This window comes from Eulemur rufifrons, chromosome 17 (assembly GCF_041146395.1).
Source record: "Eulemur rufifrons isolate Redbay chromosome 17, OSU_ERuf_1, whole genome shotgun sequence".
NCBI lineage: Eukaryota > Metazoa > Chordata > Mammalia > Primates > Lemuridae > Eulemur > Eulemur rufifrons.
In genome coordinates, this window is record NC_090999.1 from 35,043,118 (window position 1) to 35,068,506 (window position 25,389).

Consider the following 25,389-nt stretch of genomic DNA (forward strand, 5'->3'; position numbering starts at 1 on the left):
AAAAGGCATATCAAGAAAGGATGTAAGCAGATGGAGAGAACATAACTGTAATACATATATCTGAGAAAGGACTTGTATCCAGAACGTATAAAGAACTACAGATCAATAAATAAAAACAGACAACTAAATAGAAAAATGGGCAAGAGACTTGTAGAGGTACTTCACAGAAGAGGAAATCCAAATGGCCAATGAACATATGAAAAGGTGCTAAAACTCCATTAGTCATCAGGTAAATGCAAATTAAAACCACTGTGAATGTTCCCAACACAAAGGACAGATAGATGTTTGAGGTGAGGGATACCCCAATTACCCTGATTTGATCATTACACATTGTACACAGGTATCAAAATATCATGTGTACCCCCAAAATATGTAAAACTATTGTATATCAATAAAAAAATTGAATTAAAAAAGGAAAAACAAAAAAACCCACAATATAATACCAATACATACTCACTAAAAAGGCTAGATTAAAAAGAAAGAAAATACAAGTGTTGGTGAAGATGTAGAGCAACTAGAACTCTCAAACACTGGTGGTGGGAATGCAAATTGCTATAACCATTTTGGAAAGCTGTTTGGTAATATCTATAAAACAGAACATATGCATATCCTTTGACCTAGCAATTCCACTTCTAGGCTTATACTCAACAGAAAGCAGCCATATTGACTAAAAGATTTGTATAAGCATGAAGAATGCTGCAATAAACATAATAGTCAAAGACTGAATACTACTCAAATGTCCACTAACAGTAAAAGATAAATTGTGGTAGTTACACAATGAAATATCAATGAGAATGAATGAATTATAAATACAGCAATATGGATCAATCTCACAATATAATGTTGATTGAAAGAAGCCAGACGCAAAAGAAACATACTGTATATTTGATTTGTGTTATGTTCAAAAAGCAGGCAAAACTAACCTTTGGTGTTAGAAGTTAGACCAGTGACTACCCTTGCAGGGAGACAGCAACTGGTAGGGATCATGAGAGGTACTTCTGGAGTGCTAGTGATTACTCTTTTGATCTGGGTGCTAGCTATCTGGTGTGTTCAGATAGTAAAAATTAACCAAGCTATACACTTAGGAGTTGTAAACTTTTGTATGTAAGTTTTATAAATAAAAAGTTTAAAAGCAAAAAGGAACAAAATAGGGGAGTGAGGTATAAATGTAAAAAATAAGGGCTAAGTGTGGTGGCTCATGCCTGTAATCCCAACACTTTGAGAGGCCAAGGAGGGAGGACTGCATGAGGCCAGGAAATCAAAACCAGCCTGGGCAACATAGCAAGACCCTGTCTCTACAAAAAATAAAAAAATTAGCTGGGCATGGTGGCACAGGCCTGTAGTCCCAGGGGAGGCTGTGGCAGGAGGATCACTTGACCCCAGGAATTTGAGGTTGCCATGAGCTATGATCATGCCACTGCACTCTAGCCAGGCAACAGAGACCCTGTCTCTAAAAAAAAAAAAAAAAAAAAGTAGAGAGAAATTCCATTATATTTGAAGACACTATTAAGGATTGATGAATGGTAAAACATAGTCTGCTCCTAATGGAAAGTGAACAATGAAACTATTCAAAGCACATATGGGTAGAAAATTATCTTTTCTGGTGACAGAGATACATATTAGATGTACATATTTTTAAGGCACATATGATAATTTGCATAACATTTAGAAATGAAGCAAAGTTAAATAAATCACTTCATTTCTATTTAAATATTTTTTTCATTTTCTGTCTTCTAAATAACTACCCTCTCCCTTTCCCGTATATCTATCACTAATATCCCATCATTAGCAGAATCTTTATTACTGAGACTATCTATGTAAATCACAGTGGCCTTAAATTTAGAAAATAACATCCTAGACTATTTTTATCAATCAATGAAAGAACTAGCTTAAAGTTGCCTTTTCATCAGTGTCCAATTTTAAATACAATCTTGGGAGAAAAGAAAAGTGCCTTTCAATCTCCAATACTTCCTTTATTCTGAATTTACAATGACTTTTAAGTCTTTGTAGGCTTCTAATAGAAATGTTAAATCAAAGCTAAGTAGTCAAAACATGTTCTGAAAACAAGTAGCCATGGTGATACAAACAGCAGCTTCCAATGAGTACCAATTCCATACACCTGGAAAACCCAGGCATGTTGTAACAAAAGAAACAAAAAGAGTGGTAGATAACTATAATTATAGATTTCAAAAAGTAATACCAGGTTGGGTGCGGTGACTCATGCCTGTAATCCTAGCAGTCTAGGAGGAGGCCAAGGCAGGAGGAATGCTTGAGGTCAGGCGTTTGAGACCAGCCTGAACAAGAGTGAGACCCTGTCTCTACTAAAAAATAGAAAAAATTAGCAGGGCACGGTGGCACAGGCCTGTACTCAAGAGGCTGAGGCAGGAGGATCTCTTGAGCCCAGGAGTTTGAGGTTGCAGTGAGCTATGATGATGCCACTGTACTCTAGCCCAGACAACAGAGTGAGACTGTGTCTCAAAAAAAAAAAAAAAAAAAAAAAAGTACACCAGATACTGGTGTTACTGAATAGAATTCTAGACTGCCTGAATCAACAGTTGAAGAGTGGAAAGAAAGCAGTCTTTCTAAATCAACAACAGCATTTTGTACAATTTTCTTATTATTAGTTTTCAAGATACTAGTAGTCACCTCCATTTTCTAATGATCTCTCCACTTAGCATTATTCATTCATTGTTTCTTTTCTCTTATCATGTCCAAACTATTCTAAATTTGAGTAAAACTGAAGAAATTATGAAGTTATAACCATGAGAAAAAAAGGGGAAGGCGAAGAAGCATTTAATAATCACCATTTTAATTAGCCTGAAAAACATTAATATTTCAAAAAACGAAAAACCCATCAGGGGAAAAATGATTTTAATGAGCACTGTTATCTATATACATTACTTACCTTGTTCTAAGTCTCTCAAATTCTAGGGGTATGTTTCTCAGGAAAGTCTGATGAATGAGTTTTTGATTTTTCAACTCCATTGTAACTCAAATGCACTTCAACTTCCAAGCAGAAATAACAAAGGGCCCTAGTTACCAATAAACTGCAAGAAACCTAAAGTAATCTCAATTGTAGTCCTGTATTTAGCTTTATAGCATTAATAAAAATGTTCACCATAAAAAACACCATTATTTGTTTTAGAAAAGCATACAATAATAATTAACTTAAAGACCACATTACTATAATTTAATAATTCTTTATTTTGCCAAAATAGCTCACCTGGTACAAAAAATTCTGTTGGTATAAACCAATGAAATTCCAAATGAAATCCCAAGCGAACAGCCTTCAAGGTGACAAGGAAAATCAAATAAAGAACGGATACTGTGCCTGAGAGAAAAAATTCAGAAACCATTTATTATCTTTGTGTGTTTTGTAGACTATTTCAAAATCAAGCTTTGTTTCCACATTCTCAGCAAAGTGTGGAAAATTATTACCCTCATTGATTATCCCCACTAAAACCCCAACTAGGATCTAAAGAATACAGAGACAAGCTACGTGAATTACCAGAAAGCAAAACAAAACAAAAAACTAGGTAATAGGCCCAAGAAGAACTAGATGAAGGTACCTGATACACTGCTGAATGCAAAACTGCTTTATTTACTTATAAGCTGAGTTTAATGGAAGAATACAAGCAGAGAGTCCATTATAAAATGTTAAGGTTACATAGGGAGAAAAAAACCCATGAAAGTAACTTTTATTCTTTGTATCAGAAGTGTTAGAGACCGTCAATAGGCCAGAAGTCTGTCACAGTATTTGATGTGAGATGATAAGAAAGTAAAGAAAGGCTAAGCATGGTGGCTTAGGCCTGTAATCCCAGCATTTTGGGAGGCCAAGGTGGGATTATGGCTTGAGGCCAGGAATTTAAAACCAGTCTGAGCAACATAGTGAGACCCTGTCTCAAAAAACAGAAAGAAAAGTAGTGAATGTGCATCTTAAGCATCATAAGCACATTTGAGAAAGGTGATAAACCAAATAATCCATGAACAATCTAACATATAGATGAGGTTTTAACTGGGTAGTACCACTTGCTAGATGGAAAGATTCCAGATTCCATTTTCAGGTATGTGAGCCCACAGGATAAAGTGGGCACTCAGAATTTTTCAGCAGTGTAGAAGGTAGAGGATTATTCCTCTTAAGGAATTAAGTCCAGTCATTGTGGAGTAGAGTCTGGAAACCCAGGAAGTTCACTGGATGCTAATTCCTCTAAAGGAGCTGTGGTTTTAAAAGGGAAAGTACCAAGGAAAAGGATGAAAGCAGAATATCTTTAAGAAGTTGGAGAATAATCAACCTGGTTGGAAGTCTGGTGATTGTTTTGTCCAATTGAACAGATCCTTCAATAAAGCTTGTATTCTTTTAGAAGATTCATTCCATAGGAAAGTTGGCAAGCAAACCAGGAAACCACAAATGAGCTATACAAGCTCTACTGTGGGTTTGGAGATTAGCTAATTCAGAAACGATGAAAACAAGAGGCTGAAGCTTATATAACCACAACTCTTCAGTTTCTGTGTGTTTATGGCCGCTTACAGTGAATCCTGTTGTGAGGCAGAGGGAGGCATAGGAAAATACCTTTACTTTGTCCTTGGTCTTCTGGAAACCCAAAAGCCACCTCTGAGGGGTAATTTAATTATTTTGTACTTTAGGCTGCTTACCAGGAGATCAGATCAAGGAGGAAGTAAAATTCTATGGTCTATTTGGAATTATCAATTCCTTATGAATGATATCCTTCATACTAGAGCTGAGCTTTCATGGGGGGTTCCTTCTGTCATCTTAAATAGGGTCAAAACATCCTGTTAGAGATTTCTGAAAAACGGAGCTCAAAGAAAGAGGTCAGTTCCTTTAAGAAGGCAATAGTGTTCTAAAGAAAAAGCACTGAGGAAGAGAGCAAAAGCAGAATAAACCTAAGAAGCCTGAGCTAGGGAATGATCGTCCAGGTTCAAAGTCAGATGATAATTCTGTCTCATACTTTTAAATAGAGACTATAGGAAAAAATATTCTATAACCTCCTTTAGTAAGTTGTAATGTTTCCAATCCTCAGAATTGAGAATTCCTATAATAGCCAATTTGGATCTCTCCTCCTGAAATTTTAGTTTATTTCCTCTAGTTGTACCCTCAGAGGAAATGAGGAAGAGTTGTTCAGTAAGGTTAGAATGGGAAACCAAACAACTCATGTCTCAAAGAACAAAAAAATGGGACTTGTGGTCATCTACATTTTTCTCTGTGCCAAACTCCATAAAAAACAAAAAACAGCAAAAAGCAGGGGACCATATGAATGAACAATGAAACATAGATGAACAGGCCTGGAAGGTAATCCCCTCCCCAGTCAGACCGTATTTCCACAGAATTTACCATGTATTCTACTACACAAAGGCTCCATAACTCAGTGCCACAGCTTACCTAGGATATTAAATTTTGAAAAAAATGAAGGAGATTTGAAATTAAGCAGTGGCAAGAGGAGTCCTACAAGGTAAAAGGGCACTGTCTTGGACTTATTCCACCACTTTTCAAAGAGTTGGATTTCCGTGTCATTGGCGTAGAAAATCATAGAGCTATTGTCAGGCTGGCCACCATTCCCGGCACTTGGACAAATCACTGCAATAGGAATTAGAGAAGACCGCAGATTAGAGAAGACTGCAAAAAACAGAAAATGACTGTCCCCAGTTTGGTTTGTTAAAAATAAACCTTTATGGCCGATGTGTTTAATCTAATATGGCAGTCATAGGGAAAGTGAATATAAAACTTAATGTAATAACCTTGTTAACAGTTATACTGTTAACCAAGAACATGACCTAAAGCTTTTATGTATTTGAGTTTCAGGGATACTAAACTGATGTCATGTTGACAGAGGTATACGTTGATAACTAAGAGGGCACTTCATTTAACACATTTATTAAGCCTATTATGTATCAGGAACTGTTCCAGGCTTTAGGGATATAATAATGAACACACAAAAGTGTCATGACTGACACTTGCTCTACCAATCTCAACTTTACCACAAGCACTAAGTGTCTTTCTGGCAAAAATCAAGTGTTATATATAGGCAAAGCTTTAATTTATTTTTCTATATTTACTTACTAACTTCTGTTCATTATTGGGAAATTAATTATTTTATTGGTTACAAATTTGTGTAGCCTACATATTGGTAACTAAAACAATAAATTACTAAAACTAAGTTAACAAACTGAGAACTTCTAGACACCTAATATAATTAGCAGTGACACAGGTCCTTCAAAATATTTACTGATTATTCAAAGGCACTTATAGATACTATAGGTAAAACTGTGAGTTGTATAATACAAATTAAATGTTGCCTAGCTCACATTAACACAACCATTTTTGGAGTTTTCTAACACACTGATTACCAACAATTTAGAAGCAGCTCAGTAAACATAATTTTGTGTTACTCATTTACCTAAAATAAGGACATAGGTTCTACCTTAAATCCTCTTTGGAATAAAGTGGGGAATAAAGAAACAAATGAAATTCCAAACTACTTACCAGGGTTGCTATTATTGGTACTCAGCACAGTGTCTGTGTCATTAATGTGATGAATAAAATCTAAAAATTAAGGAAAAAATACAGTTTAACATTGAAAGATTATAAATCTATCATCCTCGAAGGTCTTTTATTTATAAAAATCTTTTTTTTGAGACAGGGTCTCACCATGATCATAGCTCACTGCAGCCTGGAATTCCCGAGCTCAAGCAATCCTCTTGCCTCAGTCTTCCAAGCAGCTAAGACAACAGGTATATGCTACCATGTCCACCTTTTTTTAAAACTTTTTGTAGAGACAAGAGTCTTACTATGTTGCCTGAGCTGGTCTTGAACTCTTGGCCTCAAGTGATCGTCTCACCTCAGCCTCCGAAAGTCCCAAAAACTAGATGTCAATCATATATTCCATGTTCATAATTTGTTTCCCAGATTAACTCAAAATACTTAGCAAAGGACTATGGGCATTCACCAGCTGATATCAGAACACATTATGCAATAATAGCAATTAAAACATTATAGAAAAAACACATAAAGAAGAAAAAACCAAAAAACAACATTTGAGTCTTATTCCTGATCTTCAATCCTAATGTGTTGAAAATAAGGGACTGAAATTTGTTTTCCCTATAGTCTACACATGAAACTCTTTAGCAACAAACGCTAATGACCTTCATAAACTTTTCTGTTATACTAAAATTTTGTGGTAAAGATTGAAACAATGTTTAACAAATCTGTTGGCTTATAGAAATATTTTATATTAATATTTTGAAGGAATATTATTCATTCAAAAATTAATGTTTGGAAATGAACATTATACACACATTATATTTGAGATCACACCCATAGAAAACCAACTGAATAAAATATATTTTCCAAAATTACATATATTACTTTTTACTTTATCCCAAGTCATGGAATTTGAGGCTGGAAATAAAACATTACAGTAGTAATTGTATTAGAAAGGAATTGTGTTAAAACATATGATATGGATACTTACTAAAAATAAACTTTCCAGTATTAAAAAGAAAATTAGACATAAGCACCCAATAAACTATCATTGCTCCAATGAGAGACACCAAGGAGAAAAGAAGACTTGACCACTGCCCAAAGGAGCCAAAATAATGTCTGCAGACATCTGGATATTCCCACGTAGTCGTATCCAATGAAGCTAGATAAAAATAAAAGAAATAAAAAGAATAAAACTAGATATCAATCACATATTCCATATTCACAGTTTGTTTCCCAAATTAACTCAAAATACTCAGCAAAAGACTATGGGCATTCACCAGCTAATATTAGAACACATTATGCAATAATAGCAATTAAAACATTATAGAAAAAACACATAAAAAATGTAGATCAATGAAATAGTACAGATAATCTGAGAAACAGATTATAACATTGTAACATTTTATAATTAATAAAAGCAAGTGACAAACCAAGGCTAGACAAACCCACCAGTAAGGGACAGAAAACATTACTTAATACTTGGCATTTGTGAGTTATTCTCATGAAGAAAGCAGCACCAAAGTGAATGCATTCTGCAAGTAACTCCCAGCCTCTTTGAATTTCAAAGGCAGTCACTAATGCATTAGCAGATCAGTTCAGCTTAAAATTGTGAATTAGAGAAGTAAATTTTCGTTTTACTTTGTTTTACAAAGTAGACAGTTCACACACGTGAAATATACACATTAGTGATCTGCCTCAAAGGGGAAATGTTTATTAATACCCATAATCTATTTTTACTGTGTCAAATTCTTACATATCATAGTCCGTGATTTCACTACCCTGTAGCAGCAATAAAGTGTCAAAAGGCCCATGAGTATGATGACACACATTCCAGTAGTAAATCCAGCCTGTTTAAAAATAAAAATATAGAACAATATATATCATCAGGTAAGCATAAATTCATATGCAACCATGTTACCCTAAATAGTCATGATAAAAACCTGACAACTCATGAAAAACTAAATATAATTCATCAATTTTCTTTAATGAATTTTATATAGATTTATTAAAACCTCTATTACAACAATTACAATATAAAGAGAAAAAAATTTAGGTAAAAAGCATGCTAAAAAATTATGTTACCTGTTTTATGCCCCAGGGAATACTTAGTATAGATGTTCCCATCATGGTATTCCAAATCATAAAACTGAAAACACAGAGCAATAGCAGTAAAAATGTGGAGTTTGACTCTTTAAACATTTTAATTGAGACAAAAATTAAATCAGTAATTTTCATTCACACACAGTTTATGTCATGCTTCAAAAAGTAGTTTTACTCACATGGTTACTAAACTGGTATTTTTACCATATCCTTCAGTATAACTTTGAAGTTTATAAGCAGAACCCAGTGGACTATACACATAGCACTCTCCGGGAGCTGGAACTACATGGTCTGGGGCAATCTGGTAAAAAAGAAATAGAGAAATGTCAGAATCAATTCCTAGATTTGCAACTGTCAAAATATTTTTCTCTTTATTTTCATGAGAAAGGAGGAAGAAGAGCCACCAAAAACTGAGATTAAGGACATCTAACTGGAAGAGACTCTGGCCTTAAGTGAGAGTAATTTCAAGAACCAAGTGGTAACTGAACTCCTATGTGAGTTAAAGAAAAGAATAATATATAATTTTTAAAAATGCTTTAGTAGCAGAAGAATAAAATGAGCTAACATGGCTTAAGGAAAAGTCAAAACAAGGACTTCTAAAGATGGAAGAGATTTAAGTATGTAAGCAAAAAGAAAGGAGCCAATAGAGACAGGTTGAACACCTAACAGAAAGAATGACTGAAGATATGTTTCGTATACACATAGCTCCCACCCTATGCCCATACATTTCTTTCTAACTTCTTATCTTCCTATTCTGGAGGGAAAAAACACAGCTTCCTGATGGAATTCTGCCCATCTCCCTAAGAGTAGTTCTTTGAGAATAGGTAGTCCTTAAAGACAAAGAACCTGACTGGTATAAATCAACAATCTTTTATAGTTAGCACCTACTATGTAATCTACAACTTTGTGCTAAGTTTAGTATTCAAGACATAGACCCTAACTTTGTGCTAGGTTTAGTGTTCAATATACAGACTCTAACTTCAAGAAGTTTATATTCCTGTTGGAGGACACATGAAGCAATTACATAAGACTAGAAGACAGAATAAAAATTAAGTGTTCACTGTGTGGGGTACCGTGTCTCAGGAATGACAAAAAATAATAATAATAATGGGGACTAGTTGTGGAAGACTTCAAGGAAGGGATAGAACATTAGCCTCAGTAAGAAGACAGGATATGAAATGGTACAAAAAGAAAAAGTGTCAAATGGTACAAAAGCAATTTATGTAACCAAAATGTTTGTGCCCCTGTAATATTCTGAAATAAAATTAAAGAAAAAAGAAAGAAAAAGTGTCAAGTCCTCTTTTTATACATATGATTGAGGATGTCTTATAGGCAAAAAATGTCTTGAATGTTTTGCATGGTGTGGCTTTGGAAACAACTATTTCCTAGAGACACAAAGGCATAGCTGGAAATGGGTCTGCTGCCTCCTCTTTACCCTCAGTCCTCTTGGGCCTGGATTCTGTTGTCTTCTGCCATGGAGTAAAAAGGAAAAAGGACACAACTATGTCTACAGGAGGCAGGAGAAAACCCACACTATAGCTAGCAAAGCAAATTCAGAAAAAGTGAAAATTAAAAGCTATCTGTGGCAGGATTAGAAGATAAGAAGTGGGGCCAGGCGCAGTGGCTCATGCTTGTAATCCTAGCACTTTGGGAGGCTGAGGCAGAAGGATCACCTAAGGCTATGAGTTCGAGACCAGCCTGAGGAATACAGACCTTGTCTCTACAAAAAATAGAAAAATTAGCCGGGCGTGGTAGCGTGTACCTGTAGTCCAAGCTACCTGGGAGTCTGAGGCAGGAGGATTGCTTGAGCCCAGGAGTTTGAGATTGCAGTGAGCTGTGATGATGCCACTGCACTCTACCCCAGATGGCAGAGCGAGACCCTCTCTTGAAAAGAAGAAGTAGCAAATTCTTAGGAGATAGAGAAAAATGGGAGGGTTGGATTCCACTCTGGCAGTGGTCTACAGAAGCACTTTTCAAACTTTAATGTTCCTATGAATCACACAGGGATCTTATTGAAGATTTTGATTAAGTCTGGAGTGAGGCCTGAGATTCTGCATTTTTACTAAACTCTCAGTGATGCCTATACTGCTGGCCTGTGCAGGCCACACTTTTATTAGCAAGGTCCAGTCAAATAATTTTCTTTCCTTCCCCATTTTAGAATTAAAATATTAAGGTATATGGGAAAATGTTTATGAATAAAAAGATTTAACTCTGTAAATACTATGTAAAGACCCGTGGTTTCATATTGTCCTCTTAAAAATCTTTTAGGAAAAATAATTTTAGGATTTTCAAAAATGAGTATATACAGTATATACATATTCATTAAAAATGGTTATATCACATTGTTAATTTTAGATCACTGTTTATATATCTTGATTCACTAGAGTCACTTCTGTCACTTCGCTTTTAACAAAAGCGATTAAACTTGCTGCACAATGCTGACTTAATTTCTAAGCAAACAATGTAATTCAGGTCTAGACTTGCCCAGCTGGTATCTCTGAAGTTTGCTTCCAAGAGAAGAGCCTCTAGAAGGTCTGAACTAGACTCAGAGATGCTGGATTACCTCTATTCCCCAAAGGGCTTAGATAATTCTATTATAGAACTAAGACTCTACCACAACTACTGATGTAAAGGCCTAGGGGGAGAAGCCCCACAAAATTGGGGAAAAAAATTATCCCACCCAGAACATTTTAGAAATCCCTACTTTGGCCATATAAAAGGAGATCTTAATATTTCTTTCAGGGCCACTGTGAGGATTAAATGAGATAGCTATGTTTAAGTGATACCCAAACCTTAGTAAATGTCTAATGAATATTAGTTCCTTTCTTCTTATTACTAATACTATTTAAAAAATCATGTTTTCCCCCCAGAATGTTCCCATTTTCCTTTAAGCTTGTAAGTTTCTGAATATCTCACGTGATAGTTTTTATAAGCAACCAAATTACTTACATATTTTTGATTCTAAAATAATAATACAGATTTCAGAAGATCAAGAGTCAACACACTCTGGCCCATGGGCCAAATCTGGCCTTCAACTTGATCATATAGCCCCTTCCCCAAGAATGGTATTTATATTTTTAATGATTATAAAGCAAAATGAAGAACAGCATGCCATAATATGTGGCCTGCAAAGTCTAAAACATTTTGTATATGGCCCTTTGACCCCTGTCTTTCATCAATAAAAGGATGATGCTAAATAAGAAAATATTACATTTATATATGTACGCATTTCCATTTCCCACTTTTGTAGAAAGTTCCAAAAAATATTTTCCTTGTAGCTTCAAACTTAAAAACTGAACAGACTAACCAGAATCTGTTATTATCTGTTATGAATCAATGACCTAAACTGCCACTTCAAAAGTAATTTATCCTCCTTGGAGATCTTAGGATTGGGAATTAACAGAATTTAATACAAAAACATCTCCAGGGTGTTGTCAACACAGAGAGATTGTTTCAAATCTCTCTATGCCAGGCTAGATAAGAATGAACTAGCCTGAAATGTAGGACATGTATTAATTATTATACTATCTTTGACTCTGCATGATGCTGTCCTTGGAATATGGCCAGCAAAAAGTTCAAACACCGGGAGTTGCCCAGGCTTATGCTGCTCACTATTCATTTCAACTTAACTTTAGACAATTAGTCATGCTTTGCCTCTTACCAGTGCCTTGTCTGCAGGAGTGGTGAGCCGGCTGTAGTAATGAATTCTCTTGTTCATGGCAGAGGCATGGTCGCTAACCCTCTGAATGACATTATTCACATTGACGATGTTTGTGGGCTCTATATAGAAAGGCCTAGAGAAGGGAATATACACTTGACAAAAAGCGTTCAGCCAAAAACTGTGGAAATCAGCCTTTGAAGAAAATACCTTCTTGTCCTCCATTAGAAATGGGATGCACAGAGGCAAGGCATTCACTTCTCACTTTTGGTGGAAAAAGAAAAAGGTCACAAAAGAAGTATTAACCTATTTACAAAATAAAGCTTTTGTCTCATAATAGTTTTACTTTAAACACCCTTTTTTAATCTTAAGAAATTTAGCAACATAGCAGAAAGAGCTTAAATCAGCTATTAAAAAGAAATATAGCAGTTATAAGTATCCAATAATGAAGCTTAGACGGCTTTGAATAGGCTCTCAAAAAAGCTTTTGGTGCTAAATCAGATAAATCATGGACTAAAATGTCCCTCTACTAAAGAGTCTCTACTTCCTCCTTATGGGCCAAAGTTACTTGCTAGGATAAACAGAATGCTTATTTCTTGGTTCATGTGTTAACGATTAGTAATCTCAACCATCTCCCTAGGGAGACTTATTCAAAGCACTGTCAAATGGATCATCAAGACACTAGAGATATTTTGCCTCATTCTATTTTTTTTTTTTTTTTTTGTGGATTTTAGTAACATACCCTCTTATTTATCTGTATGCTTCCTTTCCATGACTACGTCCTAATCGACTGCAGATTTTGGTTTTCAATCATCCTTTCCAGTCATCAACCCTTTCTGTTCCTTTCTGAAACTCCCTCATTTTCTTTCTAAGCTTCTAGTGACAGACTACCCAAAATGGAAAGACCAGGCAAAGATGTACGAAAGGACTGCATTCCTCTGCTGATTCTTAGACCCCTTGAAGTCATAAGTGACACTGTGGCTCAAACTGTATATAATTTGTCATTTCAGATTATACACAGATCCAAATAACTCCTCTACACTTTTGGTTCTGAAAGAAGCTTAAAATTTATTAAGTTATGGTAATAATTTCTGGAGACACTGTTGACCTAATCTTGTGGGCAGCAATTGAAAAACCAAGTGAGTGAAAATGTATTTTCTGCTATTTTTCTAACTAATTCTGTGATATTTGAGAAATGGTAGTATAGATTTGAGTCTTGTCTTTCTAGTTAGCATACAGAATCTTTGAATCTTTTATTTACTCTGTACTACAGCACCTAAATACAGTAGGTGCTACCTGCAATCCAATGAATATGAAAGTAGAGCACTTACTAGAGCAAATATGTGGATTGAGATCAACATGATATATTATATATACTAAGTGCTACAGTTTGAACATGTCTCCCAAAGGCCATATGTTGGAAACTTAATCCCCAATGCAACAGTGTTGAGAGGTAGGACCTTTAAGTGGTGATTAGGTCACGAGCGCACTGCTCTCATGAATGGACTAATTGCCACCATCGCAAGAGGGGTTAGTTATCACAGGAGTGGTTCCTGGTGAAAGGATCAGTTCAGCCTCCTCATTACCCCCATCCACTTGCATGCTCTTTTGCTCTTCTGCTTTCCACAGTAAGATGGCGAACAAAAAGGTCCCCACCAGATGTGGGCCCCTTGACCTCCCAGCCCCCAGAACTATAAATTCTTTATAAATTACCCAGTCTCAGGTATTCTGTTATAGCAGCACAAAACGAACTAAGATATTAAGCATATTATTGCTAGATGAATTAAGTGGTGTCAATAAACTTCAAGGGGATATAGTGAAAATGAATGGGTCAGAAGCTGAATAAACAACTCCTACTTATAAATTTGGTAGCCTGATATAACTACCAATCATCCCAAAATATTATGTCCTATATAATTTACACCTTAGTCTCTACTATGACACTCAGTAGTACTAAAAAGCAATGTAAAAATCTTTGTATCTGGGAGACAGTTTAATCATACCAGTGGTCACACTCTATAGGGCATTCACCTTTCGCTTTGCAAGAATGACGCCCCATAAAATTGAAGAAAGAATTATAGCTTTGATGCCAATGTAAGGCAGAGACTGAAGTTGGTCATAGATTACTAAAAGAGACTGATAAGTATGATACTGATAGAGAGATGTAGAAACTCTGCTTTTAGCTTTTTACTCTGAAAATTCAATGGTATTAATATCAACCACTAAGTTGGTTTGAAGGCCTGCTTGCTGAAAAGCAGTCAGGAAGTGCTAAATTTCTTGGCTCCTGGCTTCTTACAGAAGTGTTAACTGTACCAGTTTAGTTGGCTTGACTACTCTGAGGGCAGAACGACTCTGAAAGTTTTTCTTTTCCAGCAGTTTTCATCGAGATGCTGAGTGCCTGTTCAAACAAATATTTTGGAATCTTTTCAAAACAGATTCTCTCTATAAATATATAACTCAGCATATTTTAACTGAATTATTAGAAACATATGCTTAAAGCTTCATTTGAGAGAGTAAAAATATAAATTTTATTTCTAAATTGAACTTTAGTTGGTTCTGAAAACACTTTTAAAATGCAACAGTACTATACAAAGAACAATATTCAGAAAAAGACTTGAAACTTGGGCTTTCTTCTTTTGAACAGTTTCACATGGGTGCTCCCCATCAATGTTATTTCTCATTTGAAATGCAGTTCAACTGTACCACACTGAAAATAAAGAAGTTATATTTGCCTTACCTTATAAATATTTATGGTCATGCCACAGAAAAAAATGCTTTTAATATTAAGAAAAATTTATAAAATATTTTAAAATGTGAGTTGACCCTCATATTTTCATTTAATATACTTCTTATAAACAGAGAAACCTTACTACTACCTAACACCTTTTCAAGGTTCCACTCCTTAAATTCCTTAAAAATTTTTGGCTTATAAATCTGTCTCCACCCTTCTACTGACCAGTTATATATGCTTCTCTGAAGTTTAATAACAATTCTATGACTCTTAAGAAGGTTTATACCCAACATTGACGCACAAAACCAGGTAAAACTGAATTATGTATTTAGGGATATATAGACAATAAAACCATAATAAAAGTCAAGAGAGTGGTCACCTCTAGAGAGGAAAGGGGATGTGTTTGCTGAAGGACACTTAAGGAATTTCTGGGGTGCTGCTACTTCTTGACCTTGGTGGTGGCTGGATGGGTACTGGCTTTACAATTATTTCTTAAATTGTACATACACAATGTACTTTCCTGTACATGAGATATATCATATGATAAAAAGCTTTAAACATAGATCTTAAATGAAAATTTCTTTCAAAACTTAGTAATGAGATTGAAGGCCAGACATGGCAGTTCCCACCTGTAATCCTAGCATGCTGGGAGGCCAAGGTGGAAGGATTTCTTGTGCTTAGGAGTTTGAGACTAGCCTGAGCAAGAATGAGACCCCATCTCCAATAAAAATAGAAAAGTTAGCCAGGCATCATAGCACACGCCTGTAATCCCAGCTACTCGGGAGGCTGAGGCAGGAGGATCGCTTGAGCCCAGGAGTTTGAGGTTGCAGTGAGCTATGATGACGCCCTTGCACTCTAGCCCAGGCAACAGAGAGAGTTTGTCTCAAAAAAAAAAAAAAAAAAAGAAGAAGAAGAAGAGGTAATGAGATTGAGAGGGACCCTAAAAATCTTTTGTGCCATACAGAAATTTGTTGGTTATCTTGTAGCAAAGTACCTTAAAGAACTGTCAAATTTAAATGAGTTATTTATTTTTCTTCTACAGCTAAGACAACCATTCCAAATTTGCTGACCTCTTCAAGGACACGTGGCTGTCAACAGTGTGCTACATAGGTACATAGCAGATATTAAAAACCAAAAAACAAACAATCTCCCCCACATACTTACTCTATCTCCCTTTAACTCCCTTCAAGGTAAAGATAGTGTGGGTTTTTTGTTTTTGTTTTTGAGACAGGGTTTCATCATGTTGCCTGGACTAGAGTGCGGTGGCATTATCACAGCTTACTGTAGCCTTGAACTTGTGGGCTATTCGTGGGCTCAAGCGATCCTCCTGCTTCAGCCTCCTGAGTAGCTGGGACTACAAGCATGCGCCACCACACCCAGCAAGTTTTTTAACTTTTTTTTTTTTTTTTTTTGGGTGGAGACAGAGTCTCACTAGGTTACTGGTTTCAAACTCCTTGCCTCCAGTTATCCTCCCACCTTAGCCTCCCAAAGTGCTGGGATTACAGGTATAAGCCACTGTGCCCAGCCAGCCCCATGATAGTCTGGAAGTTTTTAAATCTTTGAAAATTTTGAATCCATGTGTATGAAATTGCAGATATGAGTTTTTATTGGTGACACACAATATTTTCAGCAATAATATCATGTAAAAATAGAAACATTTCTGAACATCCATTATCAGAATTTTCTTTGTATAACATGTTTTTTTAAAAAGCAACTACTTTGTCAGTCAGTGTTAAAACTCCCCCCAGCCAGCCCCATGATAGTTTACAAATGCCATGGCAACTTCCAGAAGTCACCCTATATGGTTTAAAAAGAGGAGGACCCTCAGTTCTGAGAATTTCCCACCCCTCTCCCAGAAGAAATCTTATGAATACTTCTCCCTCTGCTTAACATAAAATTAAATAGAAGGTATAAAATAAGATCCTGGAAATTCACAAAGTGCTCCTCTCTGTTGCTCTGCGAGATAGTCACTGCTTTGAGAGACAGCCAATGCTCTGTCTATGGGGTAGCCACGTTTCTTTTTTCTTTTCTTCCCTCATTTAACTTGCTTTTGCTCTGTCGGCTTGCTCTTGAATTATTTCCTGCATGAAGCCCAAAACCTACTTGGCCTTCAGGCTGGACCCCAGTTTTGGGGTCCACTTTTCTGTATCAGTTCTATCAACTCCTCCCCTTTTCCCAGCAGAGAGATTTACCACCTTCTGAGGGCTCTCTTTAAATCATTACTGTTTTTTTTCTTCTGTGTGTGTGTGTGTGTGTGTGTGTGCATGCGTGCACACGCACACTGGGGGGTGATTGCTGGAACTGAGTGATAAAGTAGAGCTGGGAGGGTTTCAGGAATGAAGGAGAAGGCAGAAAAGTGGAAAAGAGGAGAGGAGAGGTTAGGGGATAGACTAGAGAGAAAATTAAGACAGGTGAACAAAGCTACTGGTTGTTTCTACATCAACAATATTAAACCAACAAAACATTAGTATTTTGAACTTTAAAAACAGCATGGAACATGAGACTATACAAACTAGCAATGCAATCACTAAATGTAAGAATTAAGTGATACCACGAAGGATGAAAATTCACCAAGCAATTTCAACAAAACATTACACATTGTGGGAAGAGAATGAAATGAACTTTGAATAAGTTTAAATTACTGTGTTACAAGGTGTTATAAGATTTAAAAATAATAAAGCATAATGAATTGTTATTGATAGAAAGTAAAAACAAATTTTACTATACTTTAATAAATAAAACTTAAAGTTAATTTTATCAAGATTGATTACATCTTTCTTATCATTTAAAAATTTCTATTATTATGTATGTTGAGTACATAATACGTAAGTACAGAAGTGTATGTACATCATAATTTACAAATGAACACGTGAAGGCAGACATACAAATACAGTCCCATTGTTTTAGATTGTTATTGTTATCTTTTTACCTGATAAGAGTGGTATGATGAAAAAGGATTGGAAAAAAGTAAATGTTGATAAACACTTGGTTGAAGGTTATGGGTTCCCCATTTTAGAATTCTAAGCTGTTACTTAGCCACAAGCAAACATCTTCATCAACAACATATGGACAAAGAATTTGACCTGAAAATTAATTCTCAGGACCATATATCTTGATTAAATACAGATTCTGCTAGGAATGAATTTCAAAATTCCTTCCAATGCAATTCATGCTTTCAGATTTTGGTTTTAAAAAAAAAATCCATAAATTATGTTTTAATTCTACTGTGCTGAGACAAATAATCTTTTATGGCTACAAAATGATGAGTAACAGAAATATAAGGTTTGGGGGGTTTTTAAAGTATCAGCACTGGAATGAGACTTAAAGAATTCTAAAATCATCCAGGAACATTTCAATCAAGTTAAGATGCTTTGGTTTTTCTCTAGGTTGATGTAAACAGCCATGCTACCACCGCCACTCCCTCCCACCTTTCACCTAGAAAGAGCACCTCCAAAAGGGACACAGTGAGTGACATTCCATAAAGGAAGATTAGGAATGCGAGAACAATTTCCCAGAGGGCACAGTTCCCCAAGTAGCTTCTCCTTTTATCCACTTTATGAGGATGCCAAAATATATCACAAATTGTCTCAATTTACTTAAGTGTAATAATTGAACAGGAGTATTATTAATTTAATATTTTGAAATAAAGAGCTTGTCTTAATTATAAATAAATGGTAGGCTTCAGCCTGCAATGCCACGCCAATTGTTGTTCTCCTTCTTACACAAATCTACCAAAAGAATTTCTGGAAGAGAAATAAAATTTCCAGTTTCATAACCTAATAATTCCCCATGAGAAAAAGAAGTGGGGAATAAGAAAAATGCCAGGCTAGCATTTTAACTAAAATTTCCTTTCCTTAAAAACCAGACAATGAAAGAAGGTAAAGAAGTCAATAAATATGTAAATATATTGAGATACATCTTATTTTTAATACAGTGATTTTCAAACAAATACTAAAATTGCTTTCTTAATTATCTTAATTAAAAAAAAAAAAACCCAAACCCCACATCTACTCTTTAAACAGATCAAAGAAAGAGAGCCTCTTATTCCTCTCCCATAATTTTATATGATAGTTTGAATGGGTATCCTGCAGAAAGCAAGTGTTGCCAATGTGATGGTATTAATATTAAGAGGCAGAGCCTTTAGGAGGGGATTAGGCCATGAGGGCTCATTCCTCATCAAGGGATTAATGCCTTTTCAAAAAAAGGCTTCACATAGCATTTGGCTAGCTTGCTCTTCAGCTCCTCCGCCCTCACCAGGCCAAATGCCTGGTGCCTTGATCTTGGACTCCTCAAACTCCAGAACTATGAGAAATAAATTTCTTTTCTTTATAAATTATCCAGTCTCAGGTATTCTGTTACGGCAGCACATAACAGACTAAGACACGTAAGAAAGGGATACTACACATCAAGCCTTAGAAATCATCATCATGGCTCTCAAGAAAGGCAGATGGACTAGAGAGAACTTCTGCTTTACCACTGGAAAGACACTAGCAACAAATGGCCTACACAAACTGGTCATTCAGGTGATGACGGCTGTATTTTCAATCCAGATGCTGAATACTGTAGTAGCCTGACCAGAATCCATTGTTTGTTGCATAGCATGTTTTCCAGCAGACCAATCCCAGAATAACAGAACAGATTTATAAAGGCAAGAGTCCAAAATGAAACCTGCTCTGCCAGTTGTCTCCTGTCTAACTAACTTTTACATATAGGAAAATGTTACAAACAAAATATAAGAGATATCTTAGGAAAAAAAAAAAAAGTAAGCAGGGCTAGAAAAGGTATGTTGAAATAGGAACTTTCACACCTTGCTGGCAGAAGTTGGCACAACCTTTCTAGAAAGCAATTTGGCTAAATGTATCAAGAGGGATAATTGTGTTTATATCCTTTATTCTAATAAGTATATTTTTGAGACTCTGTTAGAAAGAGATAAAATATGCTATAAAAATGATGTAGAAAGCTGCTAATCACAGCATTATTTAAAATAATTAATGCTGGGTTCGGTAGTTTGTGCTTATAATCCCAGTTACTTTGGAGGATGAGGCAGGAGGATTGCTTGAGGCCAGGAGTTTGAGACCTTTTTCATGTGGCTTCTTTCACACAGCATGTTTTCAAGGTTCATAACATTATAGCGTATATCAGTACTTCACTCTTTTTTTATAGTCAAATAATACTCCAGTGTATGGACATATATCATACTCAGTTAATCCATACATCAGTTGATAAATATTTGGCTTGTTTCCACTTTTGGCCATTCTAAATATTATGAATATTTGTTCACAATTATTTGTGTAGACATATGTTTTCCAATTCTCTTGGATAGATACCTAGGAGTAGAATTGCTAGGTCATATGATAACTCTATTTAACATTTTAAGGAACTATCAAACTGTTCTCAAAACTGGATGCACCATGTTTTAATTCCACCAGCAATGCATGAATGAGGGCCATGCCCTCTTTTTAAGCAATTAGTTTTAATACCCCATTTACTAGCCTTAATAAAACAGAGAATATATAACTACACATAGACATAATTTAGAAAAATAAAATGATAGTAGCTTATAATAAAATAATACATATTTTAATGTGTAGATTCTCAAGCATGCCTACACTCAAAGACATAAGGAAGAAGACCAATGCTTGCTTCTATTGAAATGAATAAGCCAGGATTTAAGAAAGGCAAGATTAGAAGCAATTCTGCATATGAAGTATAGGTTAATAAAAAAGCAGAAATATTGGTAGACATAAATAAAAACTAGCATTAGAAAAAAAGTCTAGTGTTAGAATAAACAATACCAGGTCAGATATGTATACAATAAATGAAAAATAACCGTAATTGAAGTATCATGTCAAGAAAACTATAAAGTATTGAAGTAGAAAAAATAAGAAGGTATGATGTTCTTGCAAATGAGCCAGGCCTTTTTATAAGTTCAACACCAAAATAATCCCCTACATTATTTTATGCAACACATATGTCCTAATTTAAAATGTTGAGGCATTCATTTATCTGTTAATATTTGAAAGACCTTGGAAACCATATCTTGTGGCAAGGGAATAAAGAATAGATTGGAATAAGAAATATCAATATAAGAGCCCCTAAAAAAGTTGTATAATAGGCTTTTGGGGACAATTTCAGAATAAGACTAAAAAATAACAGGAAGCTAAATATACAAAATCTCAATAGATGATTTTTAACAAGATCAGTTCCATATTATTGGGCCATTGGACTTTAATAAGATCCTTGCATTTCATGTGCCTCCATTAATTCAATAATATTTGGCTTTAAGTTTATTAAAAGAAGTCTCAAATCTCTTGTTATATACTTGCCATTGGTTTCATTGCTTTTCAGTACTATTTCTCTATTTCACTAAAACCATTTTGACTAAATATACTTGGATATGTTACAATATTGAGCAGAGAATGACACTAGCCTAATGCGTTATACCCTTTCCTCTCAACAAAACACACTTTTGACTTGGCCCTAATGAGCACTAGTCAAATCCAACTAAGCCACCACTTTCTTCAGGCTTCTCTTGTGCTTAAAGAGAACAATAATGGCTATCAAGCTGGAGATGCCTTAAATCTAAACACAAACTTTGTTAGACTGGGACCTTATTTCCAGTCCCATCTGAATCCTTTTATTCTTTCAAATTATTTTTCTACATATTTTTCTTTCTTCCCCTCTCTCTCCTAGGACCACAAGCACCAAAAACAGTCAATTTAGGCTGTTCTACAGTGACAGTATTAGTGACAGGTAAAACAGAGGGGCCAGTTTACAGAGGAACAGACATAAGAAATAAGGTGCCATAGCATACATAGTGTGTTTGGTGAAGAACACTAGAAATGCTGCCTATTCTAAATATCCACCTCTACCCCACTGGCTTATCAGAGCACTTGAAATGTTATCAATTAGAAAAATCTTAAACTTTTAGGTTAGGATTTTATATTTTCAGGATTCTTCATGCTAAAATGCAAGGAACCATTGAAAGGTATTAGACTAGGTCTCTGACACATCAGATTGTTTTCCATTATAATACCAAGCCAACAACCGAGCCCTGGCAGGAATAGGACAGATAAGTACTGGTAAATAAGGGGCAGAAGAAAAGTATGGTTTATAAGGTATTGCCTAGGGGGTTAAATCTGAGTAAATTCCTGCCCTGGATAACACTGGGCAAACACAGAAGGATATGAAAGCCCTAGGACCTGGGAAAAATGGAAGAGGAAACAGTGGTAGAGGAAGATTGAAAAAAAAAAAAAATTAACCATTTCACAATTTGGTTATAGGCTAACTGGGATGATCAACTCCCCCAGGGCATAGTCTCAGAGCAGCAGTAGAATATGAAACAATCCTGAATACTAGGCTCTATCTTTGGTTAACAGAAGGTCTGGGAAAAGCAGGAAAATAATCTCTCAGACCGGTAACTGCTAGCAGAATATATCAACACAGGAGACTTCTAAACCTTTCTATCCCTCCACACACACTCTTCACTCCACCCCAAACCAGGTGAAAAACTGATGGGGAAGGGGAGGTGTGCAGAGCAAAAAGTGGGCCTGCATAGTTTGAAAAGCTCCCCAAATGATCCAAATGATTATGACATGTATCCTTCCCCTATAATGACAAGCTCCTTCCTCCCACTAAGTTTAGTTAGACCCCACTTCTACCAAAATGATAAGCAGATTCAGTATGCTGCTATCTTTTAGTCCAAAGCAGTCACTAAAATTCTTACATTTTAACGAATACATGATTTTGATTGCCACCTAGTGGAGGAGATTGAAAACCACAAGCTAAAATGAGAATGAGTAATCTCAAAAGTATCAAGTGTTTTCTATACACTGAGAGCCAAATACAGTTTCCCAAAGTATGGTGATAATGTAAGATGATTCTACGTAGCACAGGATGAATACTATTTTAACTAGTTGGTATTTAGCAATGCATAATAGAAAAAAGTATAAGCAACACTTCAAATCTACCATTTCACAAATAGGTGAAGATGTAGGTAAATTAACCCTAATTTTTAAAAGTAGATTTTAAAGAAATATTAAATTATAATATTACACAGGTGGTACTGAGATATCACCAAAGTCATAAGGTGACTATAAAATGAAGTTTTGGAAACAGTTGTCTAAGTTGGTTCTTCTAAATGGAAGATACTTTTCCCTCAGTGTACATGAGTTTTATAGTAATCCATCTCTTAACAGAAATAACAATGTTTTATGGTACACTCATGCTTTTTTCTCATCAAATAGTTTCTGTTTTCTTAATAGAAAATTAGCATTCAGTACCACTAAGTCCCTATATTTGCCTTTCTTAAAACATGCTTACCTAGGTAGTTATGCCATGATTGTAGAGTTGATTCCCTCTCATTTTGACAAATTTCATTACAGATAATATATTTCCATTTAATCTACCCAGTTAAACAAACTTTCAGAGAACTGTTTGAACTCCTGCCAACTTATTGTAACGGAATACACTTTTATGACCTATGTTCTATTGTCACAGTGGTCAATTATTTGTCATAGAATGTAGAGGTTTCAGGAAACCCTGAGCATTCAGTTAGCATTCATTAGTACTTATATTTGCTGATGTTGGAACATACAAGTGAGAATCAAAAGATTCATTTCATTATCTTTTCTGATGGCCAATATAAATGACAATGATAAATTTCTTCTGTGATAAATTTCACATTGCCACCTATAGCTGTAAGAAAGTCTAAAAAATTAAGAATCTAGAAAACCAGGAACAGGTTATCAAGATTATCTTAAGCCAACCCTACTTCATCTTCTGGATTAAGACCCATTGTGACTTTTACAAAATTAGGATTCTGTTGACAAGGAATAGGTGGGGTTGTTGAACAATTGTTGGGTATCCATCTGCCACACCGTCCCACCTCAAGCACTCAGTTTCTCTCTAAGGAGGCAACCACTCTTATAGTTTCTATTTATTCCCCCAGATTCCATTTATACATATTGTATTATATATAATGTATTATTTTTACCCAAATGGTGGTATACTATTCATATTGCTCTGTTCTTGTATTTTTCACTTAGCAAAATAGTTGAAAAGTTGTTCCATTTTGACATATAATAAAGCTACCTCCTTCTTTTTAATAGATGAAAAATATTTCATTGTATAAATGTAATGGGCCACAATTTATCCATTCTTGTAAGAAAAGACATTTTGATTGTTTTCAATATTTGCTATTATAAAAAATACTGTATTAAACAGCCTGGTACATATATCATTTGACACGGTAAATTAATGCCTACAACTGAAATTGCTGATCCATATAAACTTTGCGATTGGCTGCTAGCATTTTGGGGGGAAATCATATTAATTTATGGATTAAAATTTAAAGAGTATGACATCTTTATTTTAGAGCCTTCCCATTGAGAGCAGAATATGCCTTTTTATCATATTTTACTGATTCTAATATACACATTTAGGCCGGGCATGATGGCTCACGCCTGTAATCCTAGCACTGGGCGGGGGGGGGTGCTCGAGGCCCCGAGGCAGGAGGATGGCTTGAGATCAGGAGTTCAAGACCAGCCTGAGCAAAAGGGAGACCACCGTCTCTAAAAATAAAAAAAAATTAGCCCAGCATGGTGGCGCAGGCCTGTAGACCCAGCTACTTGGGAGGCTGAGGCAGGAGGATTGCTTGAGCCCAGGAGTTGGAGGTTGCAGTGAGCTATGATGACACCACTGCACTCTACCCCGGGGTGACAGAATGAGACTCTTGTCTCAAAAATAAAAAAAATAAAAATTTAAAATAAAATTTTAAAAACTAATATACACACTTAAACATTTCTAAATAAGGATGCATATGATAATCTAGAATACATTTTTATCACTGTCAGCAGGTGGCAATATGATAGTAGTTATGCCTCGTGGCATGACAGGTAATTGCCATTCCTGGTTATTTCAGACAAACCATTTAAAGACTATCTGAGGAAGACATATGAGTCATGCTGTTAAAAAAAGCCTTCTGTGACACCTTCTGGCAAGATCAGGAAAGTACAAGCATCAACACAAAGGGTCAGTGATCTGGAAGAAAATCTTTTCAAGAAATGCTACATCATCAATGTTCTTAATGGCACAAAGGACAATTCAGTGTGGGAAAAACACCTATTTTGAAGACTCAAAGCCAAAAAGTGATTCGGAAGAATCAGATTCTAAATGTGAGGAGTTAGTAATACCGTAACTGATATACTGTGTTTGTATTTTCCTTTTTATATTGCACAAGAAATACATGATAAAATATCAAATAAGCCCAAGAGTTCTTTCAGTAAATACGAAACAAAAATTCTAAGTCCTAAGAGATTTTGTATCAGAGGTATTGGCAATTTTGCTTAGTGTTATATTTTATAAAATGCAGTTTATAATTAGTAGCATCTCAGACTTGAT

General features: G+C 35.4%; 1 protein-coding gene across 2 annotated transcripts in view; it reads right to left on the reverse strand.

Moving 5' to 3' along the window:
• The window catches only part of SLC38A9 (solute carrier family 38 member 9), a 47,773-nt gene that overhangs the window by 21,675 nt on the left and 709 nt on the right, over positions 1 to 25,389 (reverse strand). The window contains exons 1-9 of one of the 2 annotated variants that reach the window (XM_069492001.1): positions 23,311 to 23,768; positions 12,261 to 12,393; positions 8,779 to 8,900; positions 8,582 to 8,645; positions 8,253 to 8,346; positions 7,488 to 7,658; positions 6,500 to 6,559; positions 5,399 to 5,593; positions 3,224 to 3,331 (exon numbers count right to left, since the gene is read on the reverse strand). In XM_069492001.1, the coding sequence (XP_069348102.1) occupies positions 3,224 to 3,331; positions 5,399 to 5,593; positions 6,500 to 6,559; positions 7,488 to 7,658; positions 8,253 to 8,346; positions 8,582 to 8,645; positions 8,779 to 8,900; positions 12,261 to 12,317 (871 nt within the window). In that variant the 5' untranslated portion in view covers positions 12,318 to 12,393; positions 23,311 to 23,768. Of the gene's footprint in view, positions 1 to 3,223; positions 3,332 to 5,398; positions 5,594 to 6,499; positions 6,560 to 7,487; positions 7,659 to 8,252; positions 8,347 to 8,581; positions 8,646 to 8,778; positions 8,901 to 12,260; positions 12,394 to 23,310; positions 23,769 to 25,389 lie in introns of those variants that run through there. The other variant, XM_069492000.1, reaches the window with a different exon arrangement.